The sequence below is a fragment of the Oncorhynchus nerka genome, linkage group LG1 (assembly GCF_034236695.1).
Source record: "Oncorhynchus nerka isolate Pitt River linkage group LG1, Oner_Uvic_2.0, whole genome shotgun sequence".
NCBI lineage: Eukaryota > Metazoa > Chordata > Actinopteri > Salmoniformes > Salmonidae > Oncorhynchus > Oncorhynchus nerka.
The window spans coordinates 25,982,715-26,003,574 of record NC_088396.1 but is presented as its reverse complement, the minus strand read 5'-3'; the positions used below and the strand labels follow the sequence as shown (position 1 = coordinate 26,003,574).

At 42.0% G+C, this 20,860-nt stretch overlaps 1 protein-coding gene across 8 annotated transcripts in view; it reads right to left on the bottom strand.

Annotated features, from left to right (window-relative positions):
* LOC115128111 (OX-2 membrane glycoprotein-like) overlaps positions 1-20,860 on the bottom strand; it is a 34,891-nt gene that overhangs the window by 8,381 nt on the left and 5,650 nt on the right. For all 8 annotated transcript variants that reach the window (XM_029657809.2, XM_029657790.2, XM_029657780.2 and 5 more), the window contains exons 6-7: positions 10,578-10,862; positions 6,162-6,266 (exon numbers count right to left, since the gene is read on the bottom strand). In XM_029657809.2, the coding sequence (XP_029513669.1) occupies positions 6,162-6,266; positions 10,578-10,862 (390 nt within the window). The remainder of the gene's footprint in view (positions 1-6,161; positions 6,267-10,577; positions 10,863-20,860) is intronic.

The following is a 20,860-nucleotide window of genomic DNA, read 5'->3' as shown; positions in this document are numbered from 1 at the left end:
GTACCTAGGTGTCTGGCTAGACTGTAATCTCTCCTTCCAGACTCATATCAAACATCTCCAATCGAAAATCAAATCAAGAGTCGGCTTTCTATTCCGCAACAAAGCCTCCTTCACTCACGCCGCCAAGCTTACCCTAGTAAAACGGACTATCCTACCGATCCTCGACTTCGGCGATGTCATCTACAAAACTGCTTCCAACACTCTACTCAGCAAACTGGATGCAGTTTATCACAGTGCCATCCGTTTTGTCACTAAAGCACCTTATACCACCCACCACTGCGACTTGTATGCTCTAGTCGGCTGGCCCTGGCTACATATTCGTCGCCAGACCCACTGGCTCCAGGTCATCTACAAGTCCATGCTAGGTAAAGCTCCGCCTTATCTCAGTTCACTGGTCACGATGGCAACACCCATCCGTAGCACGCGCTCCAGCAGGTGTATCTCACGGACCCCTAAAGCCAACACCTCATTTGGCCGCCTTTCGTTCCAGTTCTCTGCTGCCTGTGACTGGAACGAATTGCAAAAATCGCTGAAGTTGGAGACTTTTATCTCCCTCACCAACTTCAAACATCTGCTATCTGAGCAGCTAACCGATCGCTGCAGCTGTACATAGTCTATCGGTAAATAGCCCACCCATTTTTACCTACCTCATCCCCATACTGTTTTTATTTATTTACTTTTCTGCTCTTTTGCACATCAATATCTCTACCTGTACATGACCATCTGATCATTTATCACTCCAGTGTTAATCTGCAAAATTGTAATTATTCGCCTACCTCATGCCTTTTGCACACAATGTATATAGACTCCCCTTTTTTTTCCTACTGTGTTATTGACTTGTTAATTGTTTACTCCATGTGTAACTCTGTGTTGTCTGTTCACACTGCTATGCTTTATCTTGGCCAGGTCGCAGTTGCAAATGAGAACTTTTTCTAAACTAGCCTACCTGGTTAACCTCTTCAGTCGACCCTCTACTTTTTTGAACATTCTGTTAAAAATCGCGCAACATTTCAGCGCCCTGCTACTCATGCCAGGAATATAGTATATGCATTTGCTTAGTCTGTGTGGATAGAAAACACTCAGACGTTTAAAAAACTGGTTAAATCACTGCTGTGGCTTTACCAGAACGGCATTTACATCGAAAAGCACAGGAAAAACTGATCACTGAAAATGGGGAAAATATATCCATGCGCTACTTGAACCCATTGATAAACGTGAACCACAATTAATTGACTGAGGTTGCAGTACCTACAGCTTCCACAGGGTGTCTAGAGTCTTGTCATTTCCCTTCGAGTTTTTTCTTGGTCAAACACATACAGGACACCGTATCTAATCCGGTCTAGGACCGGATATTTTCGTTGAGTTTCTAGCCGGACATTTTTCCAGACGGACAGCTAATAATCTTTACATCGCCTCCTGATGAATTTTATCGCTTATTAACGTTTACTAATACCTAAAGTTGCATTACAAACGTATTTCGAAGTGTTTTGTGAAAGTTTATCGTCGACTTTTTGAATTTGAAAATGACGTTACGTTTTGAAACGATGTTTTTTTCGTTTATCACACAGTCTACATATAACGATATCTAGGCTTTATATGGACCGATTTAATCGAAATAAAGACCCAAATAGTGTTTATGGGACATCTAGGAGTGCCAACAAAGAAGATGGTGAAAGGTAATGAATGTTTTCTATTTTATTGTGCGGTTTGTGTAACGCCGAAATGCTAATTATTTTGTTTACGTCCCCTGTGGGTCTTTTGGGGTGTTGCATGCTATCAGATAATAGCTTCTCATGCTTTCGCCGAAAAGCATTTTAAAAATCTGACTTGTTGCCTGGATTCACAACGAGTGTAGCTTTAATTCGATACCCTGCATGTGTATTTTAATGAACTTTTGAGTTTTAACTAATACTATTAGCATTTAGCGTAGCGCATTTGCATTTCCAGAGCTCTAGTTGGGACGCAAGCGTCCCGGGTAGAAGCAACAGGTTAAATAAAGGTGAAATAAAAATAAAAAATACAAATCTGGCCAACATCCAGTGAGATTGGAGAGCGCCAAATTCAAATACAAAAATGCTCATTACAAAATTTCAGAAAACAAAACATATTTTACATAGGTTTAAAGATTAATTTCTTGTTAATCCAACCACGGTGTCAGATTTATAAAATGCTTTTCGGCAAAAGCATACCTATCCCAGAACATACCTAGCCCAGAACATAGCCCAGTTGACAAATTATTACAAACAGTAACCAGACAAAAAGCGTTACAAAACTCAGAAATAGAGATCAAATGAATCCCTTTCCTTTGATGATCTTTATATGGTGGCAATCAGAAGACATTCATTTACTCAATAAATGTTCCTTTTGTTCGATAAAAAGACTCTTTATATCCAGAAACCTCCGTTTTGTTCACACGTTTTCTTCAGTAATCCACAGGCTCAAACACAGTCAAAACAGGCAGACAAAAAAAAAATCTAAATTGTATCCGTAAAGTTCATAGAAACATGTCAAACGATGTTTATATTCAATTCTCAGGTTGTTTATAGCCTAAATGATCTATAATATTTCAACCGGACAATAACTTTGTCAATATAAAAGGTAAACAAGAAATGCACTCTCTCGAGATTGCACATGAAAAAGCTCTGCGACACGGTATGGTCCACTCATTCAGACTGGTCTTACTCCCTCATTTATAAGAATACAAGCCTGAAACAATTTCTAAAGACTGTTGACATCTAGTTGATGGCATAGGAACTGCAAATTGAGTCCTAAGTCAATGGATACTGTAATGGCATTGAATAGAAAACTACAACAAAAAAACTACTTCCTGAATGGATTTTTCTCAGGTTTTCGCCTGCCAAATCAGTTCTGTTATACTCAGACACTATTTTAACAGTTTTGGAAACTTTAGAGTGTTTTCTATCCAAATCTACCAGGTAAATGCATATCATATCTTCTGGGCCCGAGTAGAAGGCCGTTTAATTTGGGCATGCTTCTCATCCAAAATTCTGAATGCTACCCCCTACCCTAGAGAAGTTAAGGGTTTCAGTGACTTCATTAGCTGTGGTTGCTAACAGGTATATGGTTGAGTCATCAGCATACATGAACACAGGCTTTGTTTAATGCCAGGTCATTGAAAAAAATATTAAAGAGAGTGAAGGGCCTTGAGTGCTGCCCTGCGATACACCACGCCTTACATGTTTGACAGAGAGTCTTGCATGAAAGAAAACCTGAGTTCTTAGATAGATTGCCATATCGTGGATTCAGAGCAGAGGTTGAAAAGCCATAAAACATGTTCTCTCAAAAACAGGTAATGGTCATTAATATCAAAGGCTGCACTGAAATCTAACAGTACAGCTCCCACAATTGTCGCAATTGTAAATGAGAACTTGTTCTCAACTTGCCTACCTGGTTAAATAAACCTGTTAGGGCTCGGGACTTTTTTTTCAACGTTTTGTTAAAAATCACGCAAAATTTCAACGTCCTGCTACTCATGCCAGGAATATAGTACATGCATATGATTAGTATGTGTGGATGGAAAACACTTTATAAAACTATATACTATCTATAACTCCACCTTCCGGAGACACCTGAAACCCCACCTCTTTCAGGAATACCTAGGATAGGATAAAGTAATCCTTCTCACCCCCCCCCCTTAAAAGATTTAGATGCACTATTGTAAAGTGGCTGTTCCACTGGATGTCTTAAGGTGAACGCACCAATTTGTAAGTCGCTCTGGATAAGAGCGTCTGCTAAATGACTTAAATGTAAATGTTAAATGTAAATCATGTCTGTGACTATAACAGAACGTGTGGAGCAGGCAAAAGCCCAAGGAAAACTGTTCACCCCCAAAAAAAAATATCAATCCGCCAGTTGGCTGTATTGTCTATGGCAAGGGAAAATAGATGGCTCCCAGTTTACAAGTCCTACAGCTCCCACACGATGTCGCCAGTCTTGGCAATTGGCTTGAAGTTGATCCTTGGTCAAATGAAGAAGAGGCACTTCATGTCATCCGGTACGCGACAGGATGTTTTGGAAGAGAGAATATCGACCATCATTTCAAGACGTGGAGCTATTGAATACACGTCGCCCCGTGATCAATTTGATCGATTATTAACGTTTACTAATACCTAAAGTTGGATTACAAAAGTAGTTTGAAGTGTTTTGTCAAAGTTTATAGTCAACTTTGTTAATTTAAAAAAATGACGTTGCGTTTTGTAAAGCAGTTTTTTCCTGGATCAGACGGGCTTCATAAATGGACATTTTGGGTATACATGGACGGATTTAATCGGAAAAAAGACCCAATTGTGATGTTTATGGGACATATAGGAGTGCCAACAAAGAAGCTCATCAAAGGTAATGAATGTTTTATATTTTATTTCTGCGTTTTGTGTAGTGCCGGCTATGCTAATTCTTTTGTTTACGTCCCCTTCAGGTATTTCGGGGTGTTGCATGCTGTCAGATAATAGCTTCTCATGCTTTCGCCGAAAAGCATTTTAAAAATCTGACTTGTTGGCTAGATTCACAACGAGTGTAGCTTTAATTCAGTACCGTGCTTGTGTGTTTTAATGAAAGTTTGAGTTTTAGCGAGTACTATTAGCATTTGGCGTTGCGCATTTGCATTTCCTGTTGGCTAAGTGAGACGCAGACGTCTCACCTAGCCCTAATTAAATAAAGGTGAAATAAAAAAATCTAAACAATCTTCTTATTATCAATTTCTTTCAACCAATCAACAGTCATTTGTGTTAGGGCAGTACATATTGAGTGCCCTTCTATATAAGCATGCCAAAAGTCTGTAGTCAATTTTTTTTACAGAGTAATGTCATTGTATTTGGTCAAACACCATTTTTTCCAAAAGTTTGCTAAGAGCAGGCAACGAGCTGATAGGTCTGCTGTTAGAATCAGTAAGGGCCGCTTTACACCTCTTGTGTAGCGGAATGACTTTGGCTTCCCTCAAGGCCTGAGGACAAACACCTTCCTCTAGACTCAGATTAAAGATACAGTATGGCACATAGCTGACTCTATGGACAGTCCTACCATCCTCAGTAGCTTTTCAGGTTGAGTGCAGGTAACTGGCAAGCAGACTCAATTCCCCCCCATGTGGAGTTAGGATGGTAGCTTCTTGTATTGGTTCTCTGTACCATTTAGAAGAACTATAGCATCTAAAACATTTATATCTGGCCAGTTGCAATGTTTCATATTTGTATTTACTCTAGTGACTGGAAACAGCTGTCAGCATAGGGACATGGACAGAGTTCAATTCCTCCAACTCACAAGTCATGCCTTGCAATTTTAAGAGCCAGGAATGGATACACCTTTGTCCCCGTTTCTGGTTATATTTAGCAAACAATGGTCCTCTTTACTTTATAGCATCATAAATCATACAAATGCCAACCACAGGTTCAATATTTTCAAGGATGCATAATTCCATAACCCTTTGTCCCCCGGTATCACACTTCCTTTTGCCTTCTGGCACACAATTGGATCACTTAAATCCCAGGGTGTTTCCATGCCTACTGTACAGGCTCAAACACACACAATTAATGAAGGTGATAATGACCTCAGATCCATCTTCTATTGTACTATGAGGGCGTTTCCACACACACACACATACACACACACTAAACCTCTCATCCAAACAGTAGTATTGTACTATGAGGGTGGCACCAGCCACACACACACCGTGGTATCATAAACCTCTCATCCAAACAGCAGCGACCAGGTCATTCAAGATCAACTTTCTCTGAAATGAATGTCAAGGTGGTGAGGCAGTCAGGAAAACTTCCAAAACACATGCAATAACATACCAGGAAACTGAAGGACCCAGAACAATATACTGTAGCACGCACACAAGAGAAACACACAGGACAAACACACTGTAGTTACACAATTCCCACAATACGCACAGAAACACACCCTGATTGATTCCTGGAGAAAAACCATATCGCAGCTGCATGGAATCATGGTGGTGACAACTATTAGCCTGAGCGCTCAAAAATAGCCAGCAAGGTCAATGAGGTCAGAACATTTCTCATACAGAAACCGAGGAGGACCTTTCTCCCGCTTTCCTCTGGGACAGAGTTAAAAAGTATTGTTCTTGGATAAGGACTCTTATGGCTGTCCATTGAGATCGGTCGATGGAGGGGGATACACACACTCACCGTCCTCTTTCCGCAAGAAACACTTCCAGAGGCAGAAGCAGAGACTTATGACCAGCAGAGCAGCAACAGTGGTCACCGAGATCAGGATGGTCAAAGCTGTCCCAACTAGACAGGGAGGAAGGGAGAAAGAGTGAAACAGGTGAGACAGAGGATCGAGAGACAGGATCGAGAGACAGATTCAGTGAGCGAGAGAGAATTGAGAGAGGAAAGAAATCTGGCAACAAATCAAACTTCATAAAAGTATCAAGAATGTTAATTGGTTTAAACAGCTTCAGATTAACATAGTTTTCATTTCATTATGTACAGTCTCCTCCCAAATTATTGGTACAATTGATAAAGATGGAGCAAAAAGTACATAAATAAACAAAACAAATACTGAGCTACGGTATATTGTATGCAACAACAAAAGAATGGGAAATTATATTATTTTACATTAATACAATTACTTTGAGAGAGATTTTGTTGAACAAGTAATACAACTAATCTCAAACAGATAGGTGTCATTATTATCAGCACACCTAAATATTCACATTAATAAAATAAAATCAGTAATAACATAGTAGTTTAAATTAATCTCAGTTTAAGAAACAGCAGAATTGTGGCCTTCCATGGCTTCCCGTTTCACTGGGGTATAAACCCTTTGTCAATCATTACCATGGGGAAAGGCAAAGAACAAAAACATTTAGACATTTACATTACATTTAAGTAATTATGCAGACGCTCTTATCCAAAGCAACTTACAGGAGCAATTAGGGTTAAGTGCTCTGCTCAAAGGCATATCGACAGATTCTTCACGTAGTTGGCTTGGGGATTCTAACCAGCAATCTTTCGCTTACTGGCTCAACGCTCTTAACAGCTAGGTTTACATGGCCTTCATAAATCCAACAATGGGTAAAAAAATGTTTTGATATAAATAAATATACCACTTACCATTACTAGGGTAATAATAAGACATTTAAAACCACTGGGACCGTGGTAAACTTGCTGTAAAAGGTACATGTACAGTATCCTGTCCTCACACAGTTCGGAAGGTGGTTTAGGAGGCAAAGGATATCCAAGGGCCACAGATACAAATCAAATCAAATTGTATTTGTCACATGCACAGAATACAACAGGTGTAGACCTTATAGTGAAATGCTTACTTACAAGCCCTTAAGCAACAATGCAGTTTTAATAAAATACCAAAAAGAAAAACAAATAATTAAAGAGCAACAGTAAATAACAATAGCGGGGCTATATACAGGTCACAGAGTCAATGTGGGGGCACCGGTGGAGAGGTAATTGAAGAAATTATGTATAATGCAGGTAGGATTATTAAAGTGGCTATTCATAGATAATACGAGAGTAGCAGCAGTGTAGGGGGGTGCAAATTGTCGACGTAGCCATTTGATTAGATGTTCAGGAGTCTTATGGCTTGGGGGTAGAAGCTGTTTAGAAGCCTCTTGGACCTAGATTTGGAGCTCCGGTACCGCAGAGAGAACAGATTTGGCACTCCGGTAGCAGAGAGAACAGTCTATGACAAATGTGGCTGGAGTCCTTGACAATTGTTAGGTCCTTCCTCTGACACCGCCTGGAATATATAGGCCGTGGATGGCAGGAAGCTTGACCCCGGTTATGTACTGGACCGTACACACTACCCTCTGTAGTGCCTTGCAGTCAGAGGCCGAGCAGTTGCCATACCAGGCAGGGATGCAACCAGTCAGGATGCTCTCGATGGTGCAGCTGTAAAACCTTTTGATGATTTGAGAACCCATGTCAAATATTTTCAGTCTTTAGGAAGAATAGGTTTAGTCATGCCCTCTTCACGACTGTCTTGGTGTGCTTGGACCATGTTATTTTGTTGGTGATGTGGATGCCAAGGACGCCAAAGCCCCGTCGATGAGAATGGGGGCGTGCTCAGTCCTCCTTTTCCTGTAGTCCACAATCATCTCCTTATACTTGATCACATTGAGTGAGAGGTTGTGGTCCTTGCACCACACGGTCAGGTCTCTGACCTCCTCCCTATAGGCTGTCTCGTCGTTGCCGGTGATCAGGCCTACCACTGTTGGGTCATTGGCAAACTTAATGGTGGTGTTGGAGTCGTGCCTTGCCGGACAGTCATGCGTGAACAGGGAGTACAGGAGGGGACTGAGCATGCACCCCTGAGGGGCCCCCGTGTTGAGGATCAGCGTGGCGGATGTTGTTACCTACCCTTACCACCTGGGGGGCGGCCCATCAGGAAGTCTAGGGTCCAGTTGCAGAGGGAAGTGTTTAGTCCCAGGATCCTTAGCTTAGTGATGAGCTTTGAGTGCACTATGGTGTTGAATGCTAAGCTGTAGTCAATGAATAGCATTCTCATATAGGTGTTCCTTTTGTCCAGGTGGGAAAGGGCAGTGTGGAGAGCCATAGGGATTGCATCATCTGTGGATCTGTTGGTGCGGTATGCAAATTGGAATGGGTCTAGGCTTTCTGGGATAATGGTGTTGATGTGAACCATAGAACTGCCTTTCAAAGCATTTCATGGCTACAGACGTGAGTGCTACGGGTTGGTAGACATTTAGGCAGGTTACCTTAGTGTTCTTGGGCACAGGGACTATGGTGGTCTGCTTGAAACATGTTGGTATTACAGACAGACGAGGAGAGGCTGAAAATGTCAGTGAAGACACCTGCCAGTTGGTCAGCGCATGCTCGGCGTACACGTCCTGGTAATCCATAAGGCCCAGCGGCCTTGTGAACGTTGACCTGTTTGAATGTCTTATTCACATCGGCTGCGGAGAGTGTGATCACATAGTCATGCGGAACAGCTGATGCTCTCGAGCATGTTTCAGTGTTACTTGCCTTGACGCGAGCAAATAAGTTATTTAGCTCGTCTGGTCGGCTCGTGTCACTGGGCAGCTCTCGGCTGTGCTTCCCTTTGTAGTCTGTAATAGTTTGCAAGCCCTGCCACATCCGACGAGTGTCGGAGCCAGTGTAGTACGATTCGATCTTAGTCCTGTATTGAAGCTTGCCTGTTTGACGGTTCATCGGAGGGCATAGCGGGATTTCTTATAAGCGTCCGGGTTAGAGTCCCACTCCTTGAAAGCGGCAGCTCTGTGAGAATGTTGCCTGTATTCCATGGCTTCTGGTTGGGGTATGTATTTACAGTCACTGTGGGGACGAAGTCATCAATGAACTTCTTGATAAAGCCAGTGACTGATGTGGTGTACTCCTCAATGCCATCGGAAGAATCCCGGAACATATTCCAGTCTGTGCTAGCAAAACAGTCCTGTAGTTTAGCATCTTCATCTGACCACTTTTTTATAGACCGAGTAACTGGTGCTTCCTGCTTTAATTGTAAGCAGGAATCAGGAGGATAGAATTGTAGTCAGATTTGCCAAATGGAGGGAGAGCTTTGAGAACTACAGAACTGTGTCGCATATTGGGGTCCTCAAATCTACAATTAGACGCAACCTGCACACCAATAGGCTTTCTGGAAGGGTTGTCAGAAAAAAAAGGCTTAATTGGGAGCAACCAAGAATGTAAAATGCTTTGAGTTTGCTAAACGGCACTTGCACTAGGATAGGAACTCGGTGCAATGGTCAGATAAGTCGAAAATATAGTTTTTGGTCACATACACCAGCAATGGGTTTGGCATCGAAAAGGATGCCTGTGCAGGAAATAACCTAATATCTACAATAAAATATGGTGATGATTTTTTTATCTTATTGGGCTGGTTGCCTCTGAAAGGAAGCTGAAACTTGCAAGACAACGACCCCAAGCACAAGTCAGAATCCACAAATAAATGGTAATTTCACCACAAAATCTAAATTTCGCAGTGGCCACATCAGTTTCCAGACTTCAATCCCATTGAAAACCTGGGGTTTGAATTGAAGAGGGCAGTCCACAAGCGCAGACCAAAGAATTTAAAGGGTTTGTAAAGATTTTGTATGGAGGAATGGTCTAAGATCCCCCTCCCAATGTGTTCTCCAATCTCATAAAACTAGAAAAAGTTGTTGTTATCCTCACAAGGGAAGTTGCATAAAGTACTGAAACAGGGGTGCCAATCATTTTGACCCTTATCTTTTTGAGAAAAAAAAAATGAATAGCAAAATAGCAATACAGCTCAGTATTTGTATTATTTATTTCATAGTCTTTTTTGCTCATCTTTATCAAGGGAGACAATCATTTTGGAGGAGACCCTTTGGGTGTGTAAACTAAACCTGCTTGGCAATGACTTCAACAGAACAGATCTAAACTCTTACACACTGTTTACGATAAGTCATTATTGTTTGCCAGACAATGTTCATCCATCCCTCAGGGATCAATATTCTTAGCTTTGGTCTGGTTTGGTCAGGCTACATTTTCCAAAAGTAGCTAACTTAAAAACAAGTGTAAGCTCGGAGCAAATAAAAATTGAGATATTTGCATCCTTCCAGTGTGTGTGCGTGTCTCACTCACTCTTGGTGTTCATAGAAACAGCGATGGGTGACTCCAGACCCTTATGGTGGACGAGACATTTGACGGACACATCCTTCAGCAGCCCTGATTGGACAGTGAGGGTGCTGATGACCAGGGTGGTCCCATCCCCCTGCTGGAGCTGTGATGTCACAGGGGGTCCCATAGTTCGGTTGTCCCTCTCCACGTTCCACACTATCTCCGCCGGGGGCCGGGACACAGCTGTACAGTTGGCCTCAATAACCCCTGGAGATGTGCTCTTGTAGCTCACCTGGGGTTTGGGCAGTACTGGGGAAGACACAGATGCAACCAAAAATCAATATTGGGTTTACTGAATCAAAGTTTTTCAGGTGGGTGATCTACTGTTATTATGACTAGGTCCTGGATAGAGACTCTTTTTGATTACCTGGGTTGGGTTACACCAAGTTAACCACTGTCGTGTCTAGTTTTGTGATTCTGATGTCAATAACGGAGTACACTTAAGAAAGATAAAGAGCATATCCAAACTTATTTGGGCAGAGAATCAATGTCACAGATGATATCAATGTGTGAAAACATTAAGCTTGTGAATACAGTGCATTCGTAAAGTATTTAGACCCCTTGACTTTTCCACATTCTGTTACGTTACAGCCTCATTCTAAAATTGATTTAAAAAATCCCCCCCTCAATCTACACACAATACCCCATAATGACAAAAGCAAAAACAGGTTTAGACATGTTTGAAAATGTATTAAAAATAAATGGAAATATCACATTTACATAAGTATTCAGACCCTTTAGTCAGTACTTTGTTTAAGCAGCTTTGGCAGCGATTACAGCCTTGAGGCTTCTTGGGAATGACGCTACAAGCTTGGCACACCTGCATTTGGGGAGTTTCTCACATTCTCCTCTGCAATTTGGAAGGTGAACCTTTGCTCCAGGCTGAGGTTCTGAGCGCTTTCATGAAGGATCTCTAGATTTTGCATTCCCTCGATCCCTCGTCTCCCAGTCTCTGCCGGTGAAAAACATCCCAACAGCATGATGCTACCACCAGCATGCTTCACCATCCGCCAGGTGTCCTCCAGACAAAGCTAGGCATTCAGGCCAAAGAGTTCAATCTTGTTTCTCATGGTCTGGGAGTACTTTAGGTGCCTTTTGGCAAACTGCAAGTGGGTTGTCATGTGCCTTTTACAGAGGAGTGGCCTCCGTCTAGCCAGTCTACCATACAGGCCTGATTGGTGGAGTGCTGCAGAGATGGGAGAACCTTCCAGAAAGACAACCATCTCCACAGAGGAACTCTGGAGCTCCATCAGAGTGTCCATTGGGTTCTTGGTCACCTCCCTGATCAAGGCCCTTCTCCCCCGATTGCTCAGCTTGGCGGCCAGCTCCAGGAAGAGTCTATGTGGTTCCAAACGTCTTCCATTTAATGAGGCGACTGTATTCTTTGGGACCTTCAATGCTGCTTAATATACAACGTCATCTGAGCGCAACGTATGCTGTTGAACGCTGAACGAAAGCTGAACGAGAGACCTTGGTTTATTGATTTCCATTCCCATTTGAGATCGGATCTGTAGGTACCTGAGTCTTCGTCCTCTGTTCTGTCTCTTTTTCCTGTAGCTTCTACCTCGGGTTCAGATCCTCAGAGCTCCGACCCTCGTCAGACCGTGAGGCCCATTCAACATCACCAGCAGCTCTAAGGTGAGAAACATCTCAGTTCCCATTGCAAAAACCCTGTGCTTACTCAGCAGCACAGTCCGTCTGTTCTACGACAGATGCTGGGAGCGGACACTGTCGTAGTCCATGTGGGGTTAAACAACATCAGGAGGGCTAGCATGGAACATCTGAAAATGAATTTTAAAGAACTGATTTTTGCATTAAAAGACAAAAAACAGCCAATAATTTCAGGTCTAGTACCGTCATTGGGCCCGTTGGTGTGAAAGATTCAGCAGGCTACTGGCATTACACATCTGTCTAAAAGATTACTGTAGCTCTGCTGGAATAACTTTTAAAAAGATAACTGACACCTTCTGGAAACAGAAGATACTCTACAGCAGGTATTCCCAAACTTGGGAACGAGCAATGCCGTCAGGGGTATGCCAAATAAAAACGTGATTCATTTAAAAAAAAATATAATCTTCTGTGCAACTGGGTCCTGGGATTCCTGACGGGCTGCCGCCAGGTGGTGAAGGTAGGAAACAACATCTCCACCCTACTGATCCGCAATACTGGGGGACCTGCAAGGGTGCGTTCTCAGCCATCTCCTGTACTCCCTGTTCACCCATGACTGTGTGGTTATGCAATCTTCCAACTCCATCATCAAGTTTGCAGACGACACTACAGTGGTAGGCCTGATTACCAACAACGACGAGATAGCCTACAGGGAAGAGGTGAGGGCCCTCGGAGTGTAGTGTCAGGAAAATAACCTCTCGCTCAATGTCAACAAAACAAAGGAGATGATCGTGGACTTCAGGAAACAGTAGAGGGAGCACCCCCCCCCCCCCCATCAACGGAACAGTAGTGTAGAAGGTGGAAAGTTTTAAGTTCCTCGGCGTATACAGTGAGGGAAAAAAGTATTTGATCCCCTGCTGATTTTGTACGTTGCCCACGGAAAGAGAAATGATCAGTCTAAATTTAATGGTAGGTTTACTTGAACAGTGAGAGACAGAATAACAAAACAAATCCAGAAAAACACGTCAAAAATGTTAAATTGATTTGCATTTTAATGAGGGAAATAAGTATTTGACCCCTCTGCAAAACATGACTTAGTACTTGGTGGCAAAACCCTTGTTGGCAATCACAGAGGTCAGACGTTTCTTGTAGTTGGCCACCAGGTTTGCACACATCTCAGGAGGGATTTTGTCCCAATCCTCTTTGCAGATCTTCTCCAAGTCATTGAGGTTTTGAGGCTGACGTTTAGCAACTCGAACCTTCAGCTCCCTCCACAGATTTTCTATGGGATTAACTTCTTGGATATAGGGGGCGCTCTTTTAATTTATGGATAAAAAAACGTTCCCATTTTAAACAAGATATTTTGTCACGAAAAGATGCTCGACTATGCATATAATTGACAGCTTTGGAAAGAAAACACTCTGACGTTTCCAAAACTGCAAAGATATTATCTGTGAGTGCCACAGAACTGATGCTACAGGCGAAACCAAGATGAAACTTCAAACAGGAAATGAGCAGAATTTTTGAGGCTCTGTTTTCCATTGTCTCCTTATATGGCTGTGAATGCGCCAGGAATGAGCCTGCCCTTTCTGTCGTTTCCCCAAGGTGTCTGCAGCATTGTGACGTATTTGTAGGCATAGCATTGGAAGATTGGCCATAAGAGACTACATTTACCAGGTGTCCGCCCGGTGTCCTTTGTCTAAATTGGTGCGTAATCTTCAGCTGCAGGCATTTTCCCATGGGATTCAGAGGGGAAAGCACACTTCCACGAACGATATATCATCGAAGAGATATGTGAAAAACACCTTGAGGATTGATTCTAAACAACGTTTGCCATGTTTCAGTCGATATTATGGAGTTAATTTGGAAAAAAGTTCAGCGTTTTGATGACTGAATTTTCTGTTTTTTTTTGGTAGCCAAACGTGATGTACCAAACGGAGCGATTTCTCCTATACAAAGAATCTTTTTGGACAAACTGAACATTTGCTGTCTAACTGAGTCTCCTCATTGAAAACATCTGAAGTTCTTCAAAGGTAAATGATTTTATTTGAATGCTTTTCTTGTTTTTGTGAAAATGTTGCCTGCTGAATGCTACCGCTAAATGCTAAGCTAGCTATCAATACTGTTACACAAATGCTTGTTTTGCTATGGTTGAGAAGCATATTTTGAGATGACAGTGTTGTTAACAAAAGGCTAAGCTTGAGAGCTAGCAGATTTATTTCATTTCATTTGCGATTTTCATGAATAGTTAACGTTGCGTTATGGTAATGGGCTTGAGGCTGTAGTCATTATCCCGGATCCGGGATGGCTCGACGCAAGAAGTTAAGGTCTGGAGACTGGCTAGGCCACTCCAGGACCTTAATGTGCTTCTTCTTGAGCCACTCCTTTGTTGCCTTGGCCGTGTGTTTTTGGTCATTGTCATGCTGGAATACCCATCCACGACCCATTTTCAATGCCCTGGCTGAGGGAAGGAGGTTCTCACCCAAGATTTGACGATACATGGCCCCGTCCATCGTCCCTTTGATGCGGTCTAGATGTCCTGTCCCCTTAGCAGAAAAACACCCAAAGCATAATGTTTCCACCTCCATTTTTGACGGTGGGGATGCCAAAGAGCTCCATTTTGGTCTCATCTGACCACAACACTTTCACCCAGTTGTCCTCTGAATCATTCAGATGTTCATTGGCAAACTTCAGATGGGCATGTATATGTGCTTTCTTGAGCAGGGGGACCTTGCAGGCGCTGCAGGATTTCAGTCATTCACAGAGTAGTGTGTTACCAATTGTTTTATTGGTGACTATGGTCCCAGCTGCCTTGAGATCATTGACAAGATCCTCCTGTGTAGTTCTGGGCTGATTCCTGACTGTTCTCATGATCATTGCAACTCCACGAGGTGAGACCTTGCATGGAGCCCCAGGCCGAGGGAGATTGACAGTTCTTTTGTGTTTCTTCCATTTGCGAATAATCGCACCAACTGTTGTCACCTTCTCACCAAGCTGCTTGGCGATGGTCTTGAAGCCCATTCCAGCCTTGTGTAGGTCTACAATCTTGTCCTTGACATCCTTGGAGAGCTCTTTGGTCTTGGCCATGGTGGAGAGTTTGGAATCTGATTGATTGATTGCTTCTGTGGACAGGTGTCTTTTATTCAGGTAACAAACTGAGATTAGGAGCACTCCCTTTAAGAGTGTGCTCCTAATCTCAGCTCGTTACCTGTATAAAAGACACCTGGGAAACAGAAATCTTTCTGATTGAGAGGGGGTCAAAAATGTATTTCCCTCATTAAAATGCAAATCAATTTATAACATTTTTGACATGCGTTTTTCTGGATTTTTTGTTGTTGTTATTCTGTCTCTCACTGTTCAAATAAACCTACCACTAAAATTATAGACTGACCATTTCTTTGTCAGTGGGCAAACATACAAAATCAGCAGGGGATCAAATACTCTTTTCCCTCACTGTACATCACAGACAAACTGAAAAGGTCCACCCACACAGACAGTGTGGTGAAGAAGGCACAATAGAGGCTGAAGAAATTTGGCTTGTCACGTAAAACTTTTACAGATGCACAATCGAGAGCAACCTGTCGGGCTGTATCACCGCCTGGTACGGCAACTGCACTGCCTGGTACGGCAATTGCACCGCCCTCAACCACAATGCTCTCCAGAGGGTAGTGCGGTCTGCACAATGCATCACTGGGGATAAACTACCTGCCCTCCAGGACACCTACAGCACCCGATGTCACAGGAAGGCCAAAACGATCATCAAGGACAACAACCACCTGAGCCACTGCCTGTTCACCCCACTATCATCAAGAAGGCAAAGTCAGTACAGGTGCATCAAAGCTGGGACCGAGAGACTGAAAAAAAAGCTTCTATCTCAAGGCCTTCAGACTGTTAAACAGCCATCATCAACAGAGACTCCAATCTCTGGTCACATTATTAAATGGACTTAATAAAGGTATCACTAGTCAATTTAAATAACGTCACTTTAATAATGTTTACATAGAGGTATCACTAGCCACTATAAATAACGTAACTTGAATAATGTTTACATATCCTACATTACCCATATGTATATACTGTATTCTACACCATCTACTGCATCTTGCCTATGCCACACACCATCGCTCATCCATATATTTATATGTACATATTCATTCCTTTACATTTGTGTGTATAAGGTAGTTGTTGTGAATTTGTTAGTTTACTTGTTAGATTTTACGGCATAGTCGGAACTAGAAGCACAAGCATTTCGCTACACTCGCATTAACATCTGCTAAACATCTGTATGTGATCAATAAAATTAGATTTGGATTTGATACCTCTGTTGATCCTACAGCTATTGTATGCAGTAATCATGAGCCTATGAACAAGAGTTACACTTATAGCACTGAGGCGGTGTGCCCTAGTAGGAAGGCGACTGTGTGCAGCTCACCCTGCACTATCAGCTCCAATATAAATAACATGAGAAAGTCTACTTCTGATAAGCTTCCCAGTAAAGCATTACAAATAATCAAGCAACCCAGAAGTGCTAAAAATAGCCCATATTAACATATGTAGCCTGAGATCAAGGTCCATGAAGTCAATAACTTGCTTGTAACAGATGACATTCATATTCGGACTCTCACTTAGATAATACCTTTGATGATACACTGGTAGCAATTTATGGTTATAACATCTACCGAAATGACAGAAACGCCAACAGGGGCGGTGTTGCGGTCTATATTCAGAACCACATTCCTGTGAAGTTGAGAGACGATCTCATGTTAAATACTGTTGAAGTAATATGGCTACAGGTTCATCTGCCTCACTTAAAGCCCATTCTTGTGGGAAGCTGCTATAGACTTCCAAGTTCTAACAGTCAGTATCTGGATAATGTATGTGATACTAACAGAGAAGTATATTTGTATTTGAATAAAGCCAGTATGTCTATGTATGCGGATGACTCAACACTATACACGTCAGCTACTACAGCAACTGAAATGACTGCAACACTTAAAAGTGCTGCAGTTAGTTTCGGAATGGGTAGCAAGGAATAAGTTAGTCCTAAATATTTCCAAAACTAAAAGCATTGTATTTGGGACAAATCATTCACTAAACCCTAAACCTCAACTACATCTCAAAATGAATAATGTAGACATTTTGCAAGTTGAGGTGACTAAACTGCTTGGAGTAACCATGGATTGTAAACTATCATGGTCATAACATAGATACAACAGTAGCTAAAATGGGGAGAAGTCTGTCCATAATAAAGCGCTGCCCTGCCTTCTTAACAATACTATCAACAAGGCAAATCCTACAAGCCCTAGTTTTGTCACACCTAGACTACTGTTCAGTAGTTTGGTCAGGTGCCACAAAGTGGGACTTAGGAAAAATGCAGTTGGCTCAGAACAGGGCAGCACTGCTGGCCCTTAACCTCTTGAAGCTAGGGAGCACTATTTTTATGTTTGGAAAAATAACGTTCCTAAAGTAAACGGCCTATTTCTCAGGACCAGATGCTAGAACATGCATATAATTGACAGATTAGGATAGAAAACACTCTAAAGTTTCCAAAACTGTCAAAATATTGTCTGTGAGTATAACAGAACTGATATTGCAGGCGAACCCTGAGGAAAATCCAATCAGGAAGTGCCTCTTATTTTGAAACCCTTCTGTTCCTATGCATGTCCATTAAAGGGATATCAACCAGATTCCTTTTTCTCTGGCTTCCCTAAGGTATCAACGGTCTTTAGACATAGTTTCAGGCTTTTATTTTGAAGAATGAGCGTGAAAGATCACATTGCGTAATTAAATAGGTGGGGGCTCTCAGAGTGAGTTTTTGCGCTACAGAGTAAAGCCTCCATTGTTCCTCCCGCTCTTATTGAAAAACCTACACACTCGATTGATATATTATCGAATATATATTTTAAAAACTACCTGAGGATTGATTATAAAAAACGTTTGACATGTTTCTGTGGACATTATGAAGACTATTTGGAATTTCCGTCTGCGTCGTCGTGACTGCTCTTTCCTGTGGATTTCTGAACATAACGCGACAAACTAACTTCGGTACTTTGGGTATAAAAATAATCTTTATGGAACAAAAGGAACATTTGTTGTGTAACTGGGAGTCTCGTGAGTGAAAACATCCGAAGATCAAAGGTAAACGGTTAATTTGATTGCTTTTCTGATTTTCGTGACCAAGCTTCCTGATGCTAAGTGTACATAATGCTATGCTAGGCTATCGATAAACTTACGCAAACGCTTGGATTGCTTTCGCTGTAAAGCATAATTTCAAAATCTGAGACGACAGGTGGATTAACAAAAGGCTAAGGTGTGTTTTGCAACATTGCACTTGTGATTTCATGAATATGAATATTTTTTAGTAATATTATTTGACTGTTGTGCTATGCTATTCAGCGGTTGCTGACGAAAATGATCCCGTGACGGGGATGGGTAGCGTCAAGAAGTTAAAAGTACACGGAGAGTGAACATTAATGACATGCATGTTCATCTCTCATGGCTCAAAGTGGAAGAGAGATTGACTTCAACACTACTTGTTTTTGTAAGAGCTGTTGACAAGCTGAATGAACTCTATTCCACATCAGGTAAGTGATGCAAGCAGTAGAATCATTAAAAAAACTGGTAAAAATACACCTTGTGGATCAAAGGGGATTGTGAGGAGACACATTGTGAAATTGTTGTATGGTGGTATTAAACATTTTGTATTGTATAGATATGTAGTGGTGTAATAATGTTATGATGTACTGTTGTATCTTTTGTTTTATATGTAATGTAAGTGCTTTAATGCGTTTGGAGTCTCATAGCAAAGACTCTGAATACTTATGGAAACAAGGTTATTTCTGAGGGAATTTGAGGGATTTTTAAAATCCATTTTAGAATAAGGCTGTAACATAACAAAATGTGGAAAAAGCGAGGGGGTCTAAATACTTTCCAAATGCACTGTACGTGTGTACTTGAGCTCCATAAGCAACACATCGCCTCTGTTTAAAATGTTGTGTCCTCAGAGCTGTGGAAGGAATGCTATTCAATGGAATTGGCCACAGATATTTGGCCCTGATAGCAGCAGTGTCTTCACAGGCATTTCTACACTTAATCATATGAACCAACAACCTGGAGAAGATCTGTGGTAGAGGTGGGGCAAACCCTGGAGGAATTCAAACAACGGAACTTCATACAGTACATTAATATGAGAGAGAGAGAGAGAGAGAGAGAGAGAATGAGAGAGAGAGAGATAGAAGTAGAGAGTGTGAGAGAGAAAGTGAGATAGAAGTAGAGAGTGTGAGAGAGAAAGTGAGATAGAAGTAGAGAGTGTGAGAGACAAAGTGAGATAGAAGTAGAGAGTGTGAGAGAGAAAGTGAGATGGAAGTAGAGAGTGTGAGAGAGAAAGTGAGATAGAAGTAGAGAGTGTGAGAGACAAAGTGAGATAGAAGTAGAGAGTGTGAGAGACAAAGTGAGATAGAAGTAGAGAGTGTGAGAGACAAAGTGAGATAGAAGTAGAGAGTGTGAGAGAGAAAGTGAGATAAAAGTAGAGAGTGTGAGAGAGAAAGTGAGATGGCAGTGGTGAAGAAAGTGCAAGACAATTGTTATCTCTGGCATCTCTCACGCTTTTCTGCTGGAATCTTTGGCAGTTACATTTGAGACAAACGCCTTGCTGTTTGACTGGGCTGAAAGATGGAGAGTGAGTGAGAGAAAAAGGGAGAGATAGAAAGGTGAAAGCCACGAAAGAGGGAGAGTTGATGAGACAGTAGGGATCACTGTCTGCGTGAAACAGTAATACAGTCATGACTTTGGGTGTCACAATTTTCTCCCCCCTCTCCCTTTAATAGATCCATTCTTCAGTGCTAATGTAAACTCTCTGGCAGTGCTCCCTCAGGCAGACACACCACCAGCCTGGGTTTCTGTTTCACTTAATCACACAAACACCACTTCAAACAGACAGAAACCTAATGATAATCAAACACTGATTTGACACGGAAATGAACAATATGTGTGTGTGTGTGTGTGTGTGTGTGTACTGTATGTGCATGCACGCGTACGTGTTTATGGGTGTCATGCTTTTTACAGTAAATCAGGGAAATAATCCACCTGGATGTAATCCCATCTGAACCTCATCACTGAAGAGTCATTACCAGCAACATCCATTAATTACACAGCCCTACAGACTGTACCTCTCCATCTCAGCCATAACCATGTCAGGAAAAGCAGTGTCTAGAGACACTCCTTTCTACCTCGATCCCTTCAGAGCTGACTGCAGGTGCAGTACTCCTGACCTACCCAGTCCCAGCCCACATATATAATATATGGCTGTTCAGGGAGCACCTCGGTGCTATAGCATACTGTAGCAGCAGTAATCAAACTAGGAGGAGCTGCATATTGTTATATTGCCTCTTTCACTGTCACTACTATAGTTTCCATCATTTAAGACTGAATGCTGTCAGTGAACACAGAGGTCAGAGCCCATACAAGCACATACATTCACACCCACATCAAATTATCTCCCCCTCTTCACTAGGTGAAACTATGCAAAAGCAAACAAAAACATCCCACTGCTGTAATCTAATATTTCAGAATACATTGACCACCATCAGCCAAACACAATAGCAGCATATCATATTATTCCTCACCTTAGGGTCTGTACT